The 15539-nt window shown below is 40.5% G+C and overlaps 1 protein-coding gene across 1 annotated transcript in view; it reads left to right on the forward strand.

The window, feature by feature from the left end:
- The window catches only part of Slc9a9 (solute carrier family 9 member A9), a 533806-nt gene that overhangs the window by 13516 nt on the left and 504751 nt on the right, over positions 1 to 15539 (forward strand). The window contains exon 2 of the mRNA XM_058574878.1: positions 3558 to 3760. Within this exon, the coding sequence (XP_058430861.1) occupies positions 3558 to 3760 (203 nt within the window). The remainder of the gene's footprint in view (positions 1 to 3557; positions 3761 to 15539) is intronic.

A 15539-nucleotide genomic window follows, 5' to 3' on the forward strand; every position in this document is an offset into this window, starting at 1 on the left:
TGCTGAGGTTCCACTATCCCTTCCACTTTAATTCCTTTCAACCTTTGGGGCCTGGGGACAAGTAGGGCCAGAGCCTTTTGACTTGTTTGTTAAGTTGGGTCAACCAAGAAGTAGAAGCTGGAAGAAGATACTTATCAAAAAAGGTTTATTGGGGAAAACTTCTTTGAGAGAGAGTGTGATATGGGGACAGCTGTCACACCTTGAGGCAGCCCAGTGTTGGTGGACATGGGGAAAGAAAAAGGCTGGGTGGGGAATCCTTAAGCTGCAGTGCAATTATAAGAATGCTTTGGTGAGGCTTATGGGGTGAACTTGAACCATGGTTGTCCTTCAGAGGAGTCCCTAACTCCCTGCCATAGAATCCCAGCTGTGCACAGTCATTGGCTGGGAATGGGGTGGAAGTCTCGGCATGGACGTGGGATGGATCACATTGGCCGACTGCATTGCTTGCAATAGGAGATCTGAGAGGTGCATTTTTATGGCTATTACATGGGGTCACTTCTGGCTACAAGCAGCTTTCTCCATTTACCTCAGGCTGCTTCTTCCTAAAGGCTGGGACCAGAGCTGGCACAGTGGGCCAGGCAGGGCCATTTCGATTTTGAAGGCTTATGTGTACTGTGTACTAGGAACTTGCTACAAGGACATAGACTTGCTTTCCCCACTTGGGAAGTAACAGTGCACACTTCTCATTTTCTTGTGAGTTCATTGAAAGCATTTTGCCAAAATAAGTGACATATCTGCGGAGAGTTTCAAATGACATTAATAGGGGTTCTTTCTGTGCAGAACCCCTGCTGATACCTTCTTGTTCTTCCCTTCTTTGTATCCCACGTGAGAAGAATAAGCAATCAACAGTGTCACTGGTGGTACCTGTTTAATAACTGTTACCCAATGAGTGTTCAAAAGAGGCGTTCTTACTCGAGCACCTTAAACCACCAGGAGTGTGGAGGATGCTCTTCCTGCTCTCTCCTGACTGGTTATTTTGTAGCTACCTGACAGTACATGGAAAGGGGCCCACTGGTCTGCAGCAGATCTTGTGCCCAGGGAAGGCTAAGTATGTTTCTATCTTACAAAGGTTAGGATACAATATTTCTAACTATTACAGAGGAATGGGCCAAACACACGAATAAGCGAGGAATAAGTAAGATAAAAATTATTCTTGGAAGAAATTTATTTTCTTTCATGCTTCTCACTCTGATCTATTCTCCATTCTGATCTGTTACCAAAGTGATAGTTCTTATATGAACATCTGATTATTGTACCCTCCTGCCTAAAATTTTTCAGTACTTCTGCATTATCATTGGACTAAAACATCAACACCTTTTAGCACAACAGAGGAGTCTTGTGGCCTAGAGTCTCAGCCCCATTTCCTCTCTCTTTCAGCCCATTTCTTGTTTTACTCCACCTGTCTCTCTTCCCCTCTTTTCTTTCTCTCCACTATTCTCTTCTTCTATCACTGGTTGACTCCCCAAATGCACCAGACCTAAGTCCCTCTGTGTTTATATACTGTGTTACTTAGGTTATTAGTAGTGATTGCAAACACAGCAACACCAGCATATCAGTGACTACATACTACAGAATTTAGCCACAGTAGGTTCTAGGAACTTGCTACGATGACATAGACTTGCTTTCCCCATTTGGGAAGTGACAGTGCACAATTCACATTTGGGAAAGCAAGTCTATTTTATTTTTCATGCACTTAGTTGTCCAGTGCACGTAAGCCTGGTTGGTAGATGGCTTCCCTCCCCCCAGTTTCTGAGGGACCCATGCTGTTTCAGCTCAGTGATTTTGTCTGCCTTTGGAGCCTTTGGTTTCTTTCCATTCAGCAGATGGGGACGGGGAGGATAGAAGAGAGAGCCTCCATGCGCCTCTTCACTGCTGCAACCTGGAGTGACACCTATTGCTTTGGCATCTGTTCCACTGGTGAGAATGGTCCAGATGCAAAGCAGACAGGAGAGGGTCCCTGCTGAGCAGCCGCTTCCCAGCAGCCATTCTGCAGAGAGAGCTTAGGTCCCAGGAATGTCCAGCTGTCGGATATTACATAGTGCTGCCCCGCACGTGTGCCCTGGATCCCAACTCCATGATTCAGCTTGTCTTGGCAAATCTGATGTCACCTTTAGGAGTCATCTCACATGTTGCTTAATTCCAAGGGTTTCAGAGTGTCTTCTACATAACCTAGAGGGCCTCCCAGCTGGGACAGCACATAACATGCTAACTTCTGATGGCTTATAGGTCTTCACTTACATAAATTTGAGCTTCCATGGGACTGACTGTATTTTTATTTTAAAGCTATAAATGTCAGGCACAAAATACACACCTAACAAATGTTTTATTAGGGAAGTAAAAGGTTATTAGATTTTTTGGATTTCTAAGAGAAAGGTGAAAACTTCAAAATCGTGTTTTTTTAAGAGTGAACTGTGAATTATGTCACATATCAATCCTAACTTTAAATTGAGGGCTGTTTGGGCCTCTGATGTTTCTTTGCTGTTTGTTAATAAATCCATATTAGAAGAGTTCACAGTTACAAGACTACCATGAGTAACCGACCAGAATTTATAAATGTGAAAGTCAAGGATTGTCACTTGGGTTCCCTCTTCATTAAAAATGAATGTTCTGGCATTAGAAGGAATTTGGATGGGGTAAGCAGAGTCTTGATTTTTTTTTTTTTTTTTTTTGGAAAAATTAGAAAATATATCTCATAAAAGAGGTCTAGAACTAGGGTAACTTTACTGTGGGCTGGTTGTTCCAGTGGCTCAGAGATGTCATTCAGGACCTGAGGTCTGTCTGTATATTGGTGCTACCATCCCCAATATACTGGCTGTGTCCTTGGACTAGATCTCCTCATGGTCACAAGATAGCTGCCATTAAAAAAATGGAGAAAATATAAACCTTGGTCATATCTTGATGAGGACAACAGGAACCCCTCCATGAATACACATGCTTCTTTTTGGTCTGAAAGGCTAACTGAGATAGGTTAGCTGATAGGTCTGCTAATCTGCAGACCAGAACTCTCCCAGGACAATACCATCTCCGGGTCTGTTAGATTACTCTGTGTCTATCACAGAGCAAAGGTTTTTGTGAAATACTTGGATGGATAGAAAAGGAGGATGTCTCTTGTATCCAAAATTTCTGGGTTTGTTAGGAAGAAAAATCCTGGGAATTCATGATGAGTATTCTAGCAATAGTGTTCACTACAAATATTACTGGAGATTGAACCCAGGGGCACTCAGCCACTGAGCCATATGCCCAGCCCTATTTTGTATTCTATTTAGAGACAGCGTCTCACTGAGTTTCTTAGTGCCTCCCTTTGAACTTGAGATCCCCCTGCCTCGGTTTCCCAAGCTGCTGGGATTACAGGCATGCGCCAACACACCCCACACAAATATTTTAACACTACATTCGATTGACTTGCCATCTATGAGTGAGCAATTTTCTAAACTAGGTAGTGATCCCACTCTTTCTCTTGCCACTTTGAAGCTTCCAAATTGTATATTTAATAGTATCCAGTAGTGAATATTTTGGATTGTCTTCTCCCAATACAATTATTCATTCTTTTTTTTTAGGCCTAATAATGGGATTAATTTTGCGATATGCTACGGCACCAACTGATATTGAAAGTGGAACTGTCTACAACTGTGGAAAACTGTCCTTCAGTCCTTCCACTCTGCTGATCAATATCACTGACCAAGTTTATGAATATAAGTACAAGAGAGAAATAAGCCAGCACAATATCAGTCCTCACCAGGGAAATGCTATACTTGAAAAGGTAAGTACTATTGGGTCGTATATTTTTGGTTTCCATATAACTAATTGTACCATGTATGAGTTTCTATATGTAATATGTTCACATACACATATATGTCCATTATTACACTGTACTATTGGGGCCATTTGGTTGACTAAAGTGTCAAAACTTTGGATTATATATACTCTTGTTATAAACTCAGTTGTCAATATTTTTTTCTAGAAGATGGGAAAGGTTCTTATTTTTTTAATTAATTAATTAGTTAATTAGGTACTAGGGTTTGAACCCAGGGGTGCTTTACTAAGCTACTTCCCTAGCTCTCTTTATTTTTTATTTTGAGACAGGGTCTCCCTAAGTTGGTTAGTATTTTGCTAAATTGCTGAGTCTGGCCTTGAATTTGTGATCCTCCTGCCTCAGCCTCCCCAGCCACTGGGATTATAGGCAAGCACCACTGTGCCTGGCTTGGAAAGGTTTTTAATATAATTCCTTTGCAAGTCACAACTCTTTTAAAAAAAATATTTTAAAAAATCTAGCAACTCTGTATTTCTTGATACCCACCCCACTTTCATGAATGTGTGTGTGTGTATGTGTGTGTGTGTGTGAAGTGTCATGGCATACATTGCCAGCTGGCTATTTGGTTCAAATCTCCCATAATCCAAAAGGAAAGTATAGAGAAATGAAAAATTTTCACTGCAAACCTTGATCTTTTGACTGCCCACACAAAATGCTGGCCACAGTTTATAAATTCACTGACACATGCTCTCAAGAGATTGTGACCCCATTGGTTTACTTAGAGAATCTTAGAAAAAAATTACAAAATGACTCATCTTTTAAAAATGGCTTAGGGCCAGACACAGTGGTGCACAGCCATGGTCCTTACAACTTGGGAGGCTGAGGCAGGAGGTTCGCAAATTGGAAGCCAGCCTGGGCAACTCCAAGACCCTGTTGCAAATAACCTAAAAGGGTGAGGATGCAACAAAAATAAAATAAAAAAGCTTTTATTATTGCAAATTTGTTAACTGCTTCAGTTTCTGAAGGAAAACTTCCTGCTGCCCTCAGGATTGAGAGTCATAAATCAGGTGAGATCACCTTTTGTGATGCCTTGTGTGTCCTGGATTATTGCTTGGAGCAGCGAGTTCCTTTTAACAAACAGGTGTATGCCAGGAACCAGAACAGCACCTGACTTCTTTCAGATCCTGTTGGGTTGGAGCTGAGATCTGTCTGATATTGTGGAAACGCCTTCTCTCACTTTTATCCCATACAGACTTAGTTTCTTTATTAAAATATACAAATTTTTCCATTTCTAGAGGATTGGGGTGTGTGTCTAGGATTGAGGTCCTAGGTCTGCCATTTCTCTTCACGTAAGATGAATTATTTCTGGTAATTTTTTCACATAATCGTCTATGGTTATTTTTCTATATTAACTTCCTCAAGCACTTGGTTAGATCTCAGGAAAGTCAAACTAATTATAACAAAGTTAGACTTAGCTAGGAAAATGAATTTAAGCATACAAAAAGCAAGTTAAATAATATATTTCTTAAATCAATAGGAAAAAACATCTAGATTTTATGTTTTGGATTCTCTTATGTGGTTCCTTTTATTCACAAGGATAATAGGAATTTATCTATCCAGGGCTGGGGATGTGGCTCAAGCGGTAATGCGCTTGCCTGGCATGCACGAGGCGCTGGGTTCGATCCTTAGCACCACATAAAAATAAAATAAAGATGTTGTGTCCACCGAAAACTGAAAAATAAATATTGAAAATATTCTCTCTCTCTCTCTTTCTCTCTTCTCTCTCTCTTAAAAAAAAAGAAATTTATCTATCTAGAAATAAATGATTTTAAATGACCTTATTAACAACACAGGATTTTGATTAAAATGCACCCTCCAGTTTTACCTTGATTCATACCTAGACATAAATTATTTCTCTCTTCACTTTCCTGCCATTTTTACCTGCATTTCTACATAGCACTGTTTCTCCAAACAGGTTGGATCCCTCAAAGATGCTGATAATGGTCCCTGTTGCTATAGCAATTTTTTTTCCAATAAATGTCTGATCTGAAATTTTGATATTGTATTATTGACATATTGATTGCTTTAGCAGCAACTGAAGCCAAAGGTTTGCTTTCCAAAAATTAAATCAAGAGATGGAGAAAATGTTTAAGATGCCAGGGTCCTTCTGGTTTTTTGTTTTTTTTTTCCCCTGTGGGTGAATTCTGAGTTCTACACATCAAACGTTTTCTTGACCTTAAATGACTCAGGCATTTTCTGGGTAAACTTCTAAATCATGTGACTCTGAATTACAATCAGCATTTGTTGCTTCTAAGCATCCAGGGCTGGCAATAGATGATTCAGCACCCAGAGCAAATCCTCTCAGGTTGCTGGTGTGTGTGTGTGGGGGTCTCCTCTGGCAAACCTACCATGTTAGATGACTTTAAAGAAAGATGGGTTTGTAAATGGCCAGAATATGTCTTCCTTCATATTTGTCGTTTATGTGCCAATATTGGTGGAACTTAGTTGATCTAAAACAAATGAACAACCCATAGCTTGACTTCCTCCAGGACTTTTCTACAGCATGAAACTGCTCATATCAATCAGCTAATTAATCTATGTTAGATGCAAAGAGACTCCAAAAAAGAGCCCATTCACTGTAAGGCTTATGAAGAGGTAACATGGATCACTCAGATATGCCATCACCCCTAGGTTCCTTTAACTTTCCAATCCCCAACTTTCTTTACTTATTTACTTTTTAAAAAATATTTTTTAAGTTATACATGGGCACAATTTCTCTCTCTTTTTTTTAAATGTGGTGCTGAGGCTCAAACCCAATGCCTCACATATAAAAGGCTAGTGCTCTACCACTGAGCCACAACCCCAGCCCTACTTATTTACTTTTTAACTGATACCCCAAATTGTATATATCAAGGAGGTCTCATGATGTCTTTGTACATGAGTACAATGTAGAATGTGTAAATCAGGTTATAAATATCTCCTCAAACACATGTCATTTCTTCAGGGTAAAAACAATCTGATTTTTTTCCCCAGATTTTTGAGATATACAGTTCATAATTGTTACCATAGTCACCTAACTACAAAAGTACACCAGAACTTCTTAGTCCCCTCTAACTGGAATTCACTACCCATCGATCATCCTGTCCCCACCCTCCAGTAACCACCATTTGACGCTCTACCTCTGTGAGATCAGCTTTCTTATTTGTAAAGTGTGGAGATTAAAACTCATTTTGTAGGATCATGTTAGTTATTTATATGAAATGATGTGTGTAAAGTGCCTGGCTAACATGAGGCCTTTACACCTCCCTGTTGGTCACTGCCACTACTTTTACCACTAGAATGCTACCACCAACATCTTGTCACTTCTACCTCCAAAACAATGGTAGTTTCTACCACCATCGAAAACATTCATGTTTGAATGCTTAATATATGTCAGGGAGGAATATAATTATGTTTGGTCACTTATTTAACATCCATTTGGAGAGATACTGTCAATGTATAATATGTGCCTGTGTATAATTTAGCTCTAAATTGTAGCATATGAATTATAAAAACCATAAAAATTTACAGATTAGTAGTAGTGGACACTTGGGTTTGTTAGGGAGGCTTCCTGGAGGATGTGGCATTAGAGATGGACTTTGAAGGATGGGTGTGCTTTCCATCAGCAGCAGGAATTGAGCCCAGAAGTCATTAGGGCAGGGTGGATTGGAGAGTAAGATGGCAGAGTGTGGCTATCCAGATAAAAAGGGAAGAGGACTTTGGGGAAGGCTGGACACTTTGGATCCACAGAGACTGCTTGACTTATGGGTACAGTATATGGAAACACTTCTAAGATTTTAAGGCTGGCTGGGAGAATATGTGGTCCCAGGGTAAAAGGGAAGGAAAATTTGAGGAAAGGGATAGATGAAAATGACCTTGGATCTGCATCTAGAGATCACCTAATTTAGAGTAGGAGGGAGCTCTGGCCTTATACAATTGAACTTCATCTTTTTATAGATGATCAAAACAAGAACTTAATCACTGACACAGATTTAAGTCAGTGGTCTGAAATCCATTTGCACTTTAAAATCATTTGGGAACCTGAAAAACATCCCAGTACCTGCATTCTACCCCTAGAGTTTGGATTTACCTGGTTTAGCTTTGGGTTTTCAGAAGATCACAAGGTGTTTCTAATGGGCAGACATGTTTGGGGACCATGGATTTAAATCCTGTGTTACCTTCAAGTGAACAGGGTGAGGAGAGAGATGGTACTTTACCCTTCACCCCACACCCCTTACTGTTGTAGGTCTACCAGTCTCTTCTGTCCCCTCAACTCACTGAGAAAGTTCTTGCTTCAGTATCTCTGCATATGTCTTCTGTCTAAAATGCTCTTTGCTCTTGCCCTTCCAAAATCAGGTTCCTTCCATCTCTGGAAGTCTTAGCTTGCAATGCCTTCTGTTCAGAAAGGGCTTGTCCTGAAAATATTCTCACACTGTGTGTTCTCTCAGTCTCTCTTCTCTTTACTTGCAAAGTACTTAACAACATCTGAAACTCTGTATGAATTTTCTTGTGTTTTGCTTATTATCATTCTTACCTTGTTTACTGTCCACTCATTGGTAAACTTCACAAAGGCAGGGGAATATGTCTCTTTATTGACCAACATATCAATAAAGAGCCAGTCATGGTGCCTCATACCAAAAAATAGTTGGTGAATGAATTAGTAACTGAGTGAGTCTGAGAGCTTGTAAATGCACACACAGCTGGATAAATATGTCATATGTGAAAATCACCACAATGAAGTTGGTAGAACTGTAATTCCTTGGGTATTTACCGTTTAATCTAAGTTATTCTGTAATGTTATTTATGTGTATGCAGATAATAAATTACCATCTAGAAAAATTAAATGATGGGTCCAGATTCCCACAACTGGTGGGCACAGACAGAATAAGTGGGGTCTCAGATAAAGCACTTGATCCTGTGTCCTGAGGAATGGTTTACTGTACTCCATGCTACTGGACAAGCCCTCCAAGGGTCCCATGGACAGAGAAGGAAGGGTATCTGGGGCCAGGCCCTAAGGGATTTTTCAGATGCACAGAGAGAGGGAGATGGCCAGAGCTGGAAAGAGCGGAGACTGTTACAGTTCAGGAAGAGATCAGCCCAGCAGAGGCCCGGAAGCCATCCCAGGGCTTCCCGGGTTCTTTTCCTTCATGGTATATATTCAAGGGAGTATTTGGCCTTTGTTTTAAAAGTTATAAGATTTGAAAATGAGGTTTCCTCTTAAAAGAATATAGTTTGGAGACTTGGATGAAATGTCTAACTTCAGGATTTGGAGAGGCTAGCACGAATTCCTATGCTGTGTAATCTTCTCTTGGAAGATTCTGTAAGAGGACATATATTTCTGGGATGGTTAGGCATTGACGTGTTTGGAAGCAGAACCAGGCTCACGGCTTTATGAATGTTTTCCAGTAAGAAAGTTAAAACTGGAAAGTATGAGAGCTATTGGCACTTAAAAAAGCAGCAATACACCATGATTTTATGCCCTGTATAAACGTACAAAAATTTCAGGAAATACCACATCCCAAACTTGTTTTGTTCGTGCTCAACACAGAAAAAAATGTAGAAAAGAGATTTTTTTCACTTAAAAGATTGGAGAAAGAAGTATTATATGCATTATGAGCAAATGATAAACTCCACGTAACCTTCTGCAAGAATAAAACTAGACCATGTTGCTCTGTATCCATCCCTTCCATGTTTACAATACTATTTGCCAAGTTGTTCTATGGATCCAAGAAGCCCTCACCATGTCTTAACCCCATGGGGCCAATATTCTATTACACAATGGCTTTATATATGTTAATTTATTATGTAATATTTAGGAGTACAAAAATGTCTACTAAGTATTTCTGAATTTCCTTACAATAGAAAGTTCAAAACTTGTTTTAAAGAGCAGTTGATAAAACAAAACCCAAACTTCATCTATTACTGATGCTTTGGTTTCTATGTTGGTTCAAAACAAGTGAACTCACTGGGTCCCATCAATTGTGATTCTTAAAGAAGACAAAATCTCAAGGAGTATCCTAGTAAATCAGAGAAAAACACAATGAAGCTGATTGGTAGGGGAATCCACAAGTATGGTTTAAGACAGATGAATGAAGGAATCAGTCTGTGCATCTCCTCATCACTTTCTTTACCACTGACTTGGCACATCCCATGTTCACAATAGCGGGGTGGAAGGGTCAGCAGGCCGTTTGGCAGGGAAGGTTTTGCAGACCTAGTAAATTTTCAAAAAGTTGTCAGCACAGTTAAATTTATACTTCCTTTCACCCACAAATCATTTGACTATAGTGACAAAGTCAAAGGAAGCTGCCCAGTGGAAATGTTGCTTCCTATGTGAACAGGCACGCTCACATGGCAAGGGAGATTATCTTTGAGCAATAGGTCCCATTTTTTTCCATAAGAAGACTCTTCCAGGCTGCAAATAAGTCAGCAGTGCTCACATCAATTGTGTTGATAATACCAGAAAGTTTTTTCTTAAAGAGAGAGCGAGCAAGAGAGAGAGAGAGAGAGAGAGAGAATTTTAATATTTATTTTTTAGTTTTTCGGCAGACACAAAATCTTTGTTTGTATGTGGTGCTGAGGATCGAACCCAGGCCGCACGCATACCAGGCGAGCGTGCTACCACTTGAGCCACATCCACAGCCCCACCAGAAAGTTTTTAAAAGAAACTCTTATTTATAGAAATAGCCCATTGTATGACTTTGTAATTTTGTTTTTGCTACATTAAATAAATTCAATGTGATGTCTTGATTTTCCTCACTGTACAACTTTTTCTAAAGGTGATTTTTTTTTTTTTAACTTTCTGTGGCTCCTAGTTTTAATTCTGATATATTTATTTGTAAACTACTTTTCTACTTTTCAGTTTTCTCTCTACTTGATTATCCTAGCCACAGAGGCCAGGGCAGAGTTCTTCCAATAAAGGAACAGCTTGATCAGAGACATCGTCGTACCATGAGATAAATATGTGCAGCTAACTCTAGGACACTCTTGGGAAGGATCAAGAGAGGAGAAGGAAGAAATCTCCTTTAAAACTTCTCTAGGCATGCTGAGAGAAAGCAAGCTTGGGATGATAAATGGGCATGCAGTTTTTGAAGAGCTTTTGTGAGATGCTCTCAAGTGGAATGGATTCTATGCCTCCGTTCCACAGAGAACCTTGCTTCATGATTTGTGTTTCTTTATCCTGACAAGTCTTGGCTCTTAACACACCAGACGGTCCCAGAGAATCGCAAGCTTGGCAGTTGGTAGGATGAGGCTGTTTGGACAGACCGAGCTGCTTTCAATCCTAACCCTTACTTAAGAAATCAGATGTTAATAAAGCAACTTAAAATGTATTTATTTTAGCTGTTTTCCTCCACCTTCGTTCAACTTCCTTTGCAGACAGTTGGCCTGCATGAGAACCACAGAATCATTCCAAGACTCTAAAACATTCCATTAGGTTCTAGTGTCATCATTGAACAACGCAGATGTTCTTACTCATTTAGTCATTCAACAAATACTGATTTGTTGAGAATTCTCCATATGCCAAACATTTGTTTTAGGTACAACAAGTACAGCAGTGAATGCAATCAAGTCTCTGTCCTCATGAACTTAGATTCTAGGGGAGAGATAGCCACGGGACAGTTCAGCACCAGCATATGTCACCTAATATCACGTGGAGACACATGCTACGGGAGCAGAGTTAGCAACATGAGAAGATGAAGCAAAGAGTATTGAAATGTGTCCTGCAGAGATGGCCTTCCAAGGTGGACAGAGCTGGAGCAAACAGCCACATGCAGGTCAGAGTGAGCCACACAGAGATCTGGAAGGAAAGACTTTCAAAGCAGATGGTACAACGACATAACATGAGGTTCCTGTAACATGGAAGTCATTATTATTATTATTATTATTATTATTATTATTATTATTATTATTATTTTGCTATCTTATGTATCAATATTCCAAGATCATTTTATCTCTACAGACTCTAGGAAAACATTTGTTGTTGTAATAGATAAAAGTAAAGAAGAGAGAGGCCAACTCTTGCAGTGTTCCCTCACCAAATATAAAATGGGGAGAGCTTAGAGGAAGCCTCTCCCACCTGCAATGCTAGCTGGCGTGCTGAGAGGGTAGGCAATGCGGAAATTCATCTGACCTCTGGGCAGAGGGCTCTCTGCTCCCATCAACTCATCTTCCTTCTCTTTCTTCACAACTCATCCTCAGGACTCATGTTCTGAGGCCTGAAATATTTTTTCAGGGGGGATTTTATTCTAAACAACTGTCTGATTTTATTTCTTGAAAACAAAACAAAACTATTGATTCAATACAATGTAAAGGCTGTTGATGACAATGGTCTCTTGACTGCTGTGTGATTCGAACACACGAATGTCTCTCACATACACTGTGGCTGGGAAAGGAAGGAATCTTGTGAACGTGCATGAATTGGGCTGGAACCTCAGGCTGATGCTCTTTCCAACAAACCCAATGTGGTCAGGGAGAGAGGCTGTGGCAGTAAAGGGAATGGCTTTTCAGGAAGACTTTTTGTCTTTAGACCCCACAGAATATCCCAGATTGCCTTGGGGAGAGAAAACTGGGGTGTTCTACCTCTCCCGATGACCCTGTTTTCTCACCATTGCCTGATCTTGGAACATCTTAAGGCATGAAGAATTTGCTGGTGGCTGTTAGGCTTTTGTAGTTTGACCATGTGCAGAAACTCAGGGCTTCATCTATCTGTCCTTCCACCTGCCTACCTCCAGAGGGGCTTAAAGTGGTAGCTCAGACACGAGGTGCAGGAACCAGGGGAGTCAGAGTAGCAGAGCTCTCTAAGGACCAGTGCCTCATGGTGCCAAGGAGCTGCCACCTGCTGAGGCCTCACAGCACTGGTTCCACTGCTCTTTGTAGAGGAGTGGGTGGCTGGAGACTGTGGTGCTGTTCTGCCTGCCTCCTGGGCCCACTCAGGATCATAGAGTTGTCCAAGAGGTGGATCTTTAGAAAGTGTGGCATATACCTTGTTACTTGATTCCATTTTCTGTATTTATTAATAAGTTCTGTATTTATTACATATTATCCCAGAGTAAAGTGTCCCACCTGCATGAACACCATAGCAATATCCTTCTTTAAAAATCCCCCTGTTTTTTGAAATCTTCAGTGCAATCATATTCTGAGTCTCACAGCACCAGGGTGCACATGAGGTCTTGCTCTGTCATAGGGATGTTCTTTGGGACTGATTCGTGGTATGGGAACACTTGTTCCTACTTTCAGTGACCCCGCACTACTGTACTCCTATGTCCAGTGATTGTGTGTTGTAAATCCACAGTCTAGTCTCCCCTGTCATGCTCCATTGTGTCTTAGCTGAGTTGCATGTTTCTGTCTAGGACCCCTCGGGCAGTGTCTGTCTCCTCACTAGCTGCAGGCTCCAGGAGGGGAGGGGCTGCCTCTAGGTGGTACTCACCTTCTGTTCCAGGGTGCCCGGCACATGGTAGGTACTTCATGGACCTTGATAGATGACAGATGATGTGACTAGGTATGTGTCCTCCTCTGCTTCTTGGTGGCTACTTCTCACTGCTGTTCTACCTGCCTTAATGATAGGCTCTTTTGTACCTATATCTATCAAGGGCTTCTCCCGAGGGTGAATACGTGGGCTCTCGTATGGTTGCTTACTACTCAGAAGGCTGAACTGCTACAAGTCTCATCTTCAAATCATTGGGTAGCGAGGGAGGGAAGCAGGGAGAGATGAAAGACAGGAAGGGAAAGAGAGAAGAGGGAGCTGAAAACAGAGAAGGAGTGGGAGAGAGAGAGATTTCCCATTCGATTTTATGCCTGAGTAGATAAACCTTAAAATGGATCTTTCTATTCTTTCGCCTTTGATTTGTTCCTTCTAAAATATTAAACTATGGCAGGAGTGCACTTTTATCATGGCTGGTCTCCAGCCAGTGGTTATATAACGTTTCACCCGACTGCATTTCCCCTTCTCTGGTCAGTAAGAAGTGCCTAGCTTGTGCGGCCCCAGGGAGGACCCACAAGGGCCAGGAGGGGTCGGAGCACAGGGATGGTAACCTGGCTGTCTCTGGATGCTACTTAAGCTTGTCCTGAGTTAGGAGGTCTCTGCTTCCCCTCTCAAATCGGTCTCTGGTCACAAGGCTCCCTAGGCACTGATGGACTAGGTTCTGGCCCAGGCTGGTGTGCAGAACAAGAATGTGCTACACAGTGAGATGTTCTTCACTTTCCTTTGGACTGTGTGCTATTGGGTTCCCCCAAAGCATCATCCTGACATGGAGTTTAGTTTACTGGGCAGAACTCTTACTAAGTGCCCTTGAAACCAAACCTATGGATAGCAGAAGCAGCAAGCCTGGGGGTCAGGAGGATCTGGGCTGTCATGCCACCCAAAGGATCTCTCTGGCTCCTTGGGAAGCTCTGGAGCTAGAATGGACTTCAACTGAACTCAGCCAGGCCTCTGAAAAAACTCAAATGTCCTGTCTTTGGGTATGGCCACTCTGAAAGGGGGTATGGCCTTGGTTGAGGTGGCTCTACAGTCCTGGCACTCCCTGAGGGTGGATCTCACTCCTAGCAGCAGAAGCAACAAGGCTTTCCCAGAGGGAAATCTTGGTGGCACCTCATGGTGTCACATTCACTGATCTTCCATAGGTCAGGAGCCTTTCGGTCCCCACTTCATAACTTTTTCTTATCTTTCATTTTTCATCTTTCATGATTCATTGATCCCTTTTAATGATATCAGTCTATTTCAGATGCTCACAGTTCAGAATGGCTTTCATTAGCCATTCTGTTTTGTTTGTGATATAACTTTCTAGCTGATAATTTTATGGGAAAATCATTTTAGAAGGATAGGAAAGTTGTTGTTTTTTTATTATTTTGTTTTGTTGTGAAAGGAAGAATCCAAATAATTCCACAATATCATGTAAGAACTGTAAATTTTGCTAAATTTTCCTCTGGTCTTTTTATATGATTTTTCTATTCAGGTTAAATCAGTTGATCTATAGAGAACTCCATAACTTGCTCCATTTACTTATTATCATAACCTAAACCTTTTATCGAGCTTTTAAAGAATGCAGTGTTATGTGTGGAAATGTACTTAACTTTGAGTTGTTCCTTAATGCTCACAAGTATAAATAATGCTTCAGTGAACATTTATCTACATAAAACTTTCCTTATATTCCAAAATATTAAGGAGGTTGCCAGATAACAGATACAAAGCATTTATTAGAATAAGTATCTTCTGGAACTTTGAAAAAGCAGTTGACAATAGAATAAAAGCCAGCAGAAACCAGTGGGAAAGGATGACCCACCAAAGACCCTTGAGCTTTCCTGGCACAATTGGCTGTCCATGTGGAAGAAGGAAGAATTAATCCTAGCTCACATTAAATAAATAAATGTAAGATGAATAATGACCTAACTGTAATATCCAAATTACAAAATTTAGGAAAATATCTACTTATAACACGAGGAGAGGTAAAAACAATTAAAAGTCATCCCCAAGAGCTCAAATAATAAGTAAAAATGGAATGTACTTTACAACACTACACTTTGAAATTTTTCTATGGAAAAGACACTGTCAACAAAGTTAAAAGATAAAAAAGTTTAAGGAGATAATGAAAATGGAAGAATATGTTTGAAAACTAAATAATCAAAATAGAATAGTAACCAGACTCTCTGTAGAACTACTCAACAAGAAAAAGTCCTACTGGGTAAATAAGCATAGTTCATTAGTAATGGGAAGTGAAAATAATAATAATGTGATATCATTTTATAATCATGAGAT

The sequence above is a fragment of the Marmota monax genome, unplaced genomic scaffold (assembly GCF_021218885.2).
Source record: "Marmota monax isolate L192 unplaced genomic scaffold, Marmota_monax_Labrador192_F-V1.1 WCK01_AAM20220418_F8-fsc00022, whole genome shotgun sequence".
Classification (NCBI taxonomy): domain Eukaryota; kingdom Metazoa; phylum Chordata; class Mammalia; order Rodentia; family Sciuridae; genus Marmota; species Marmota monax.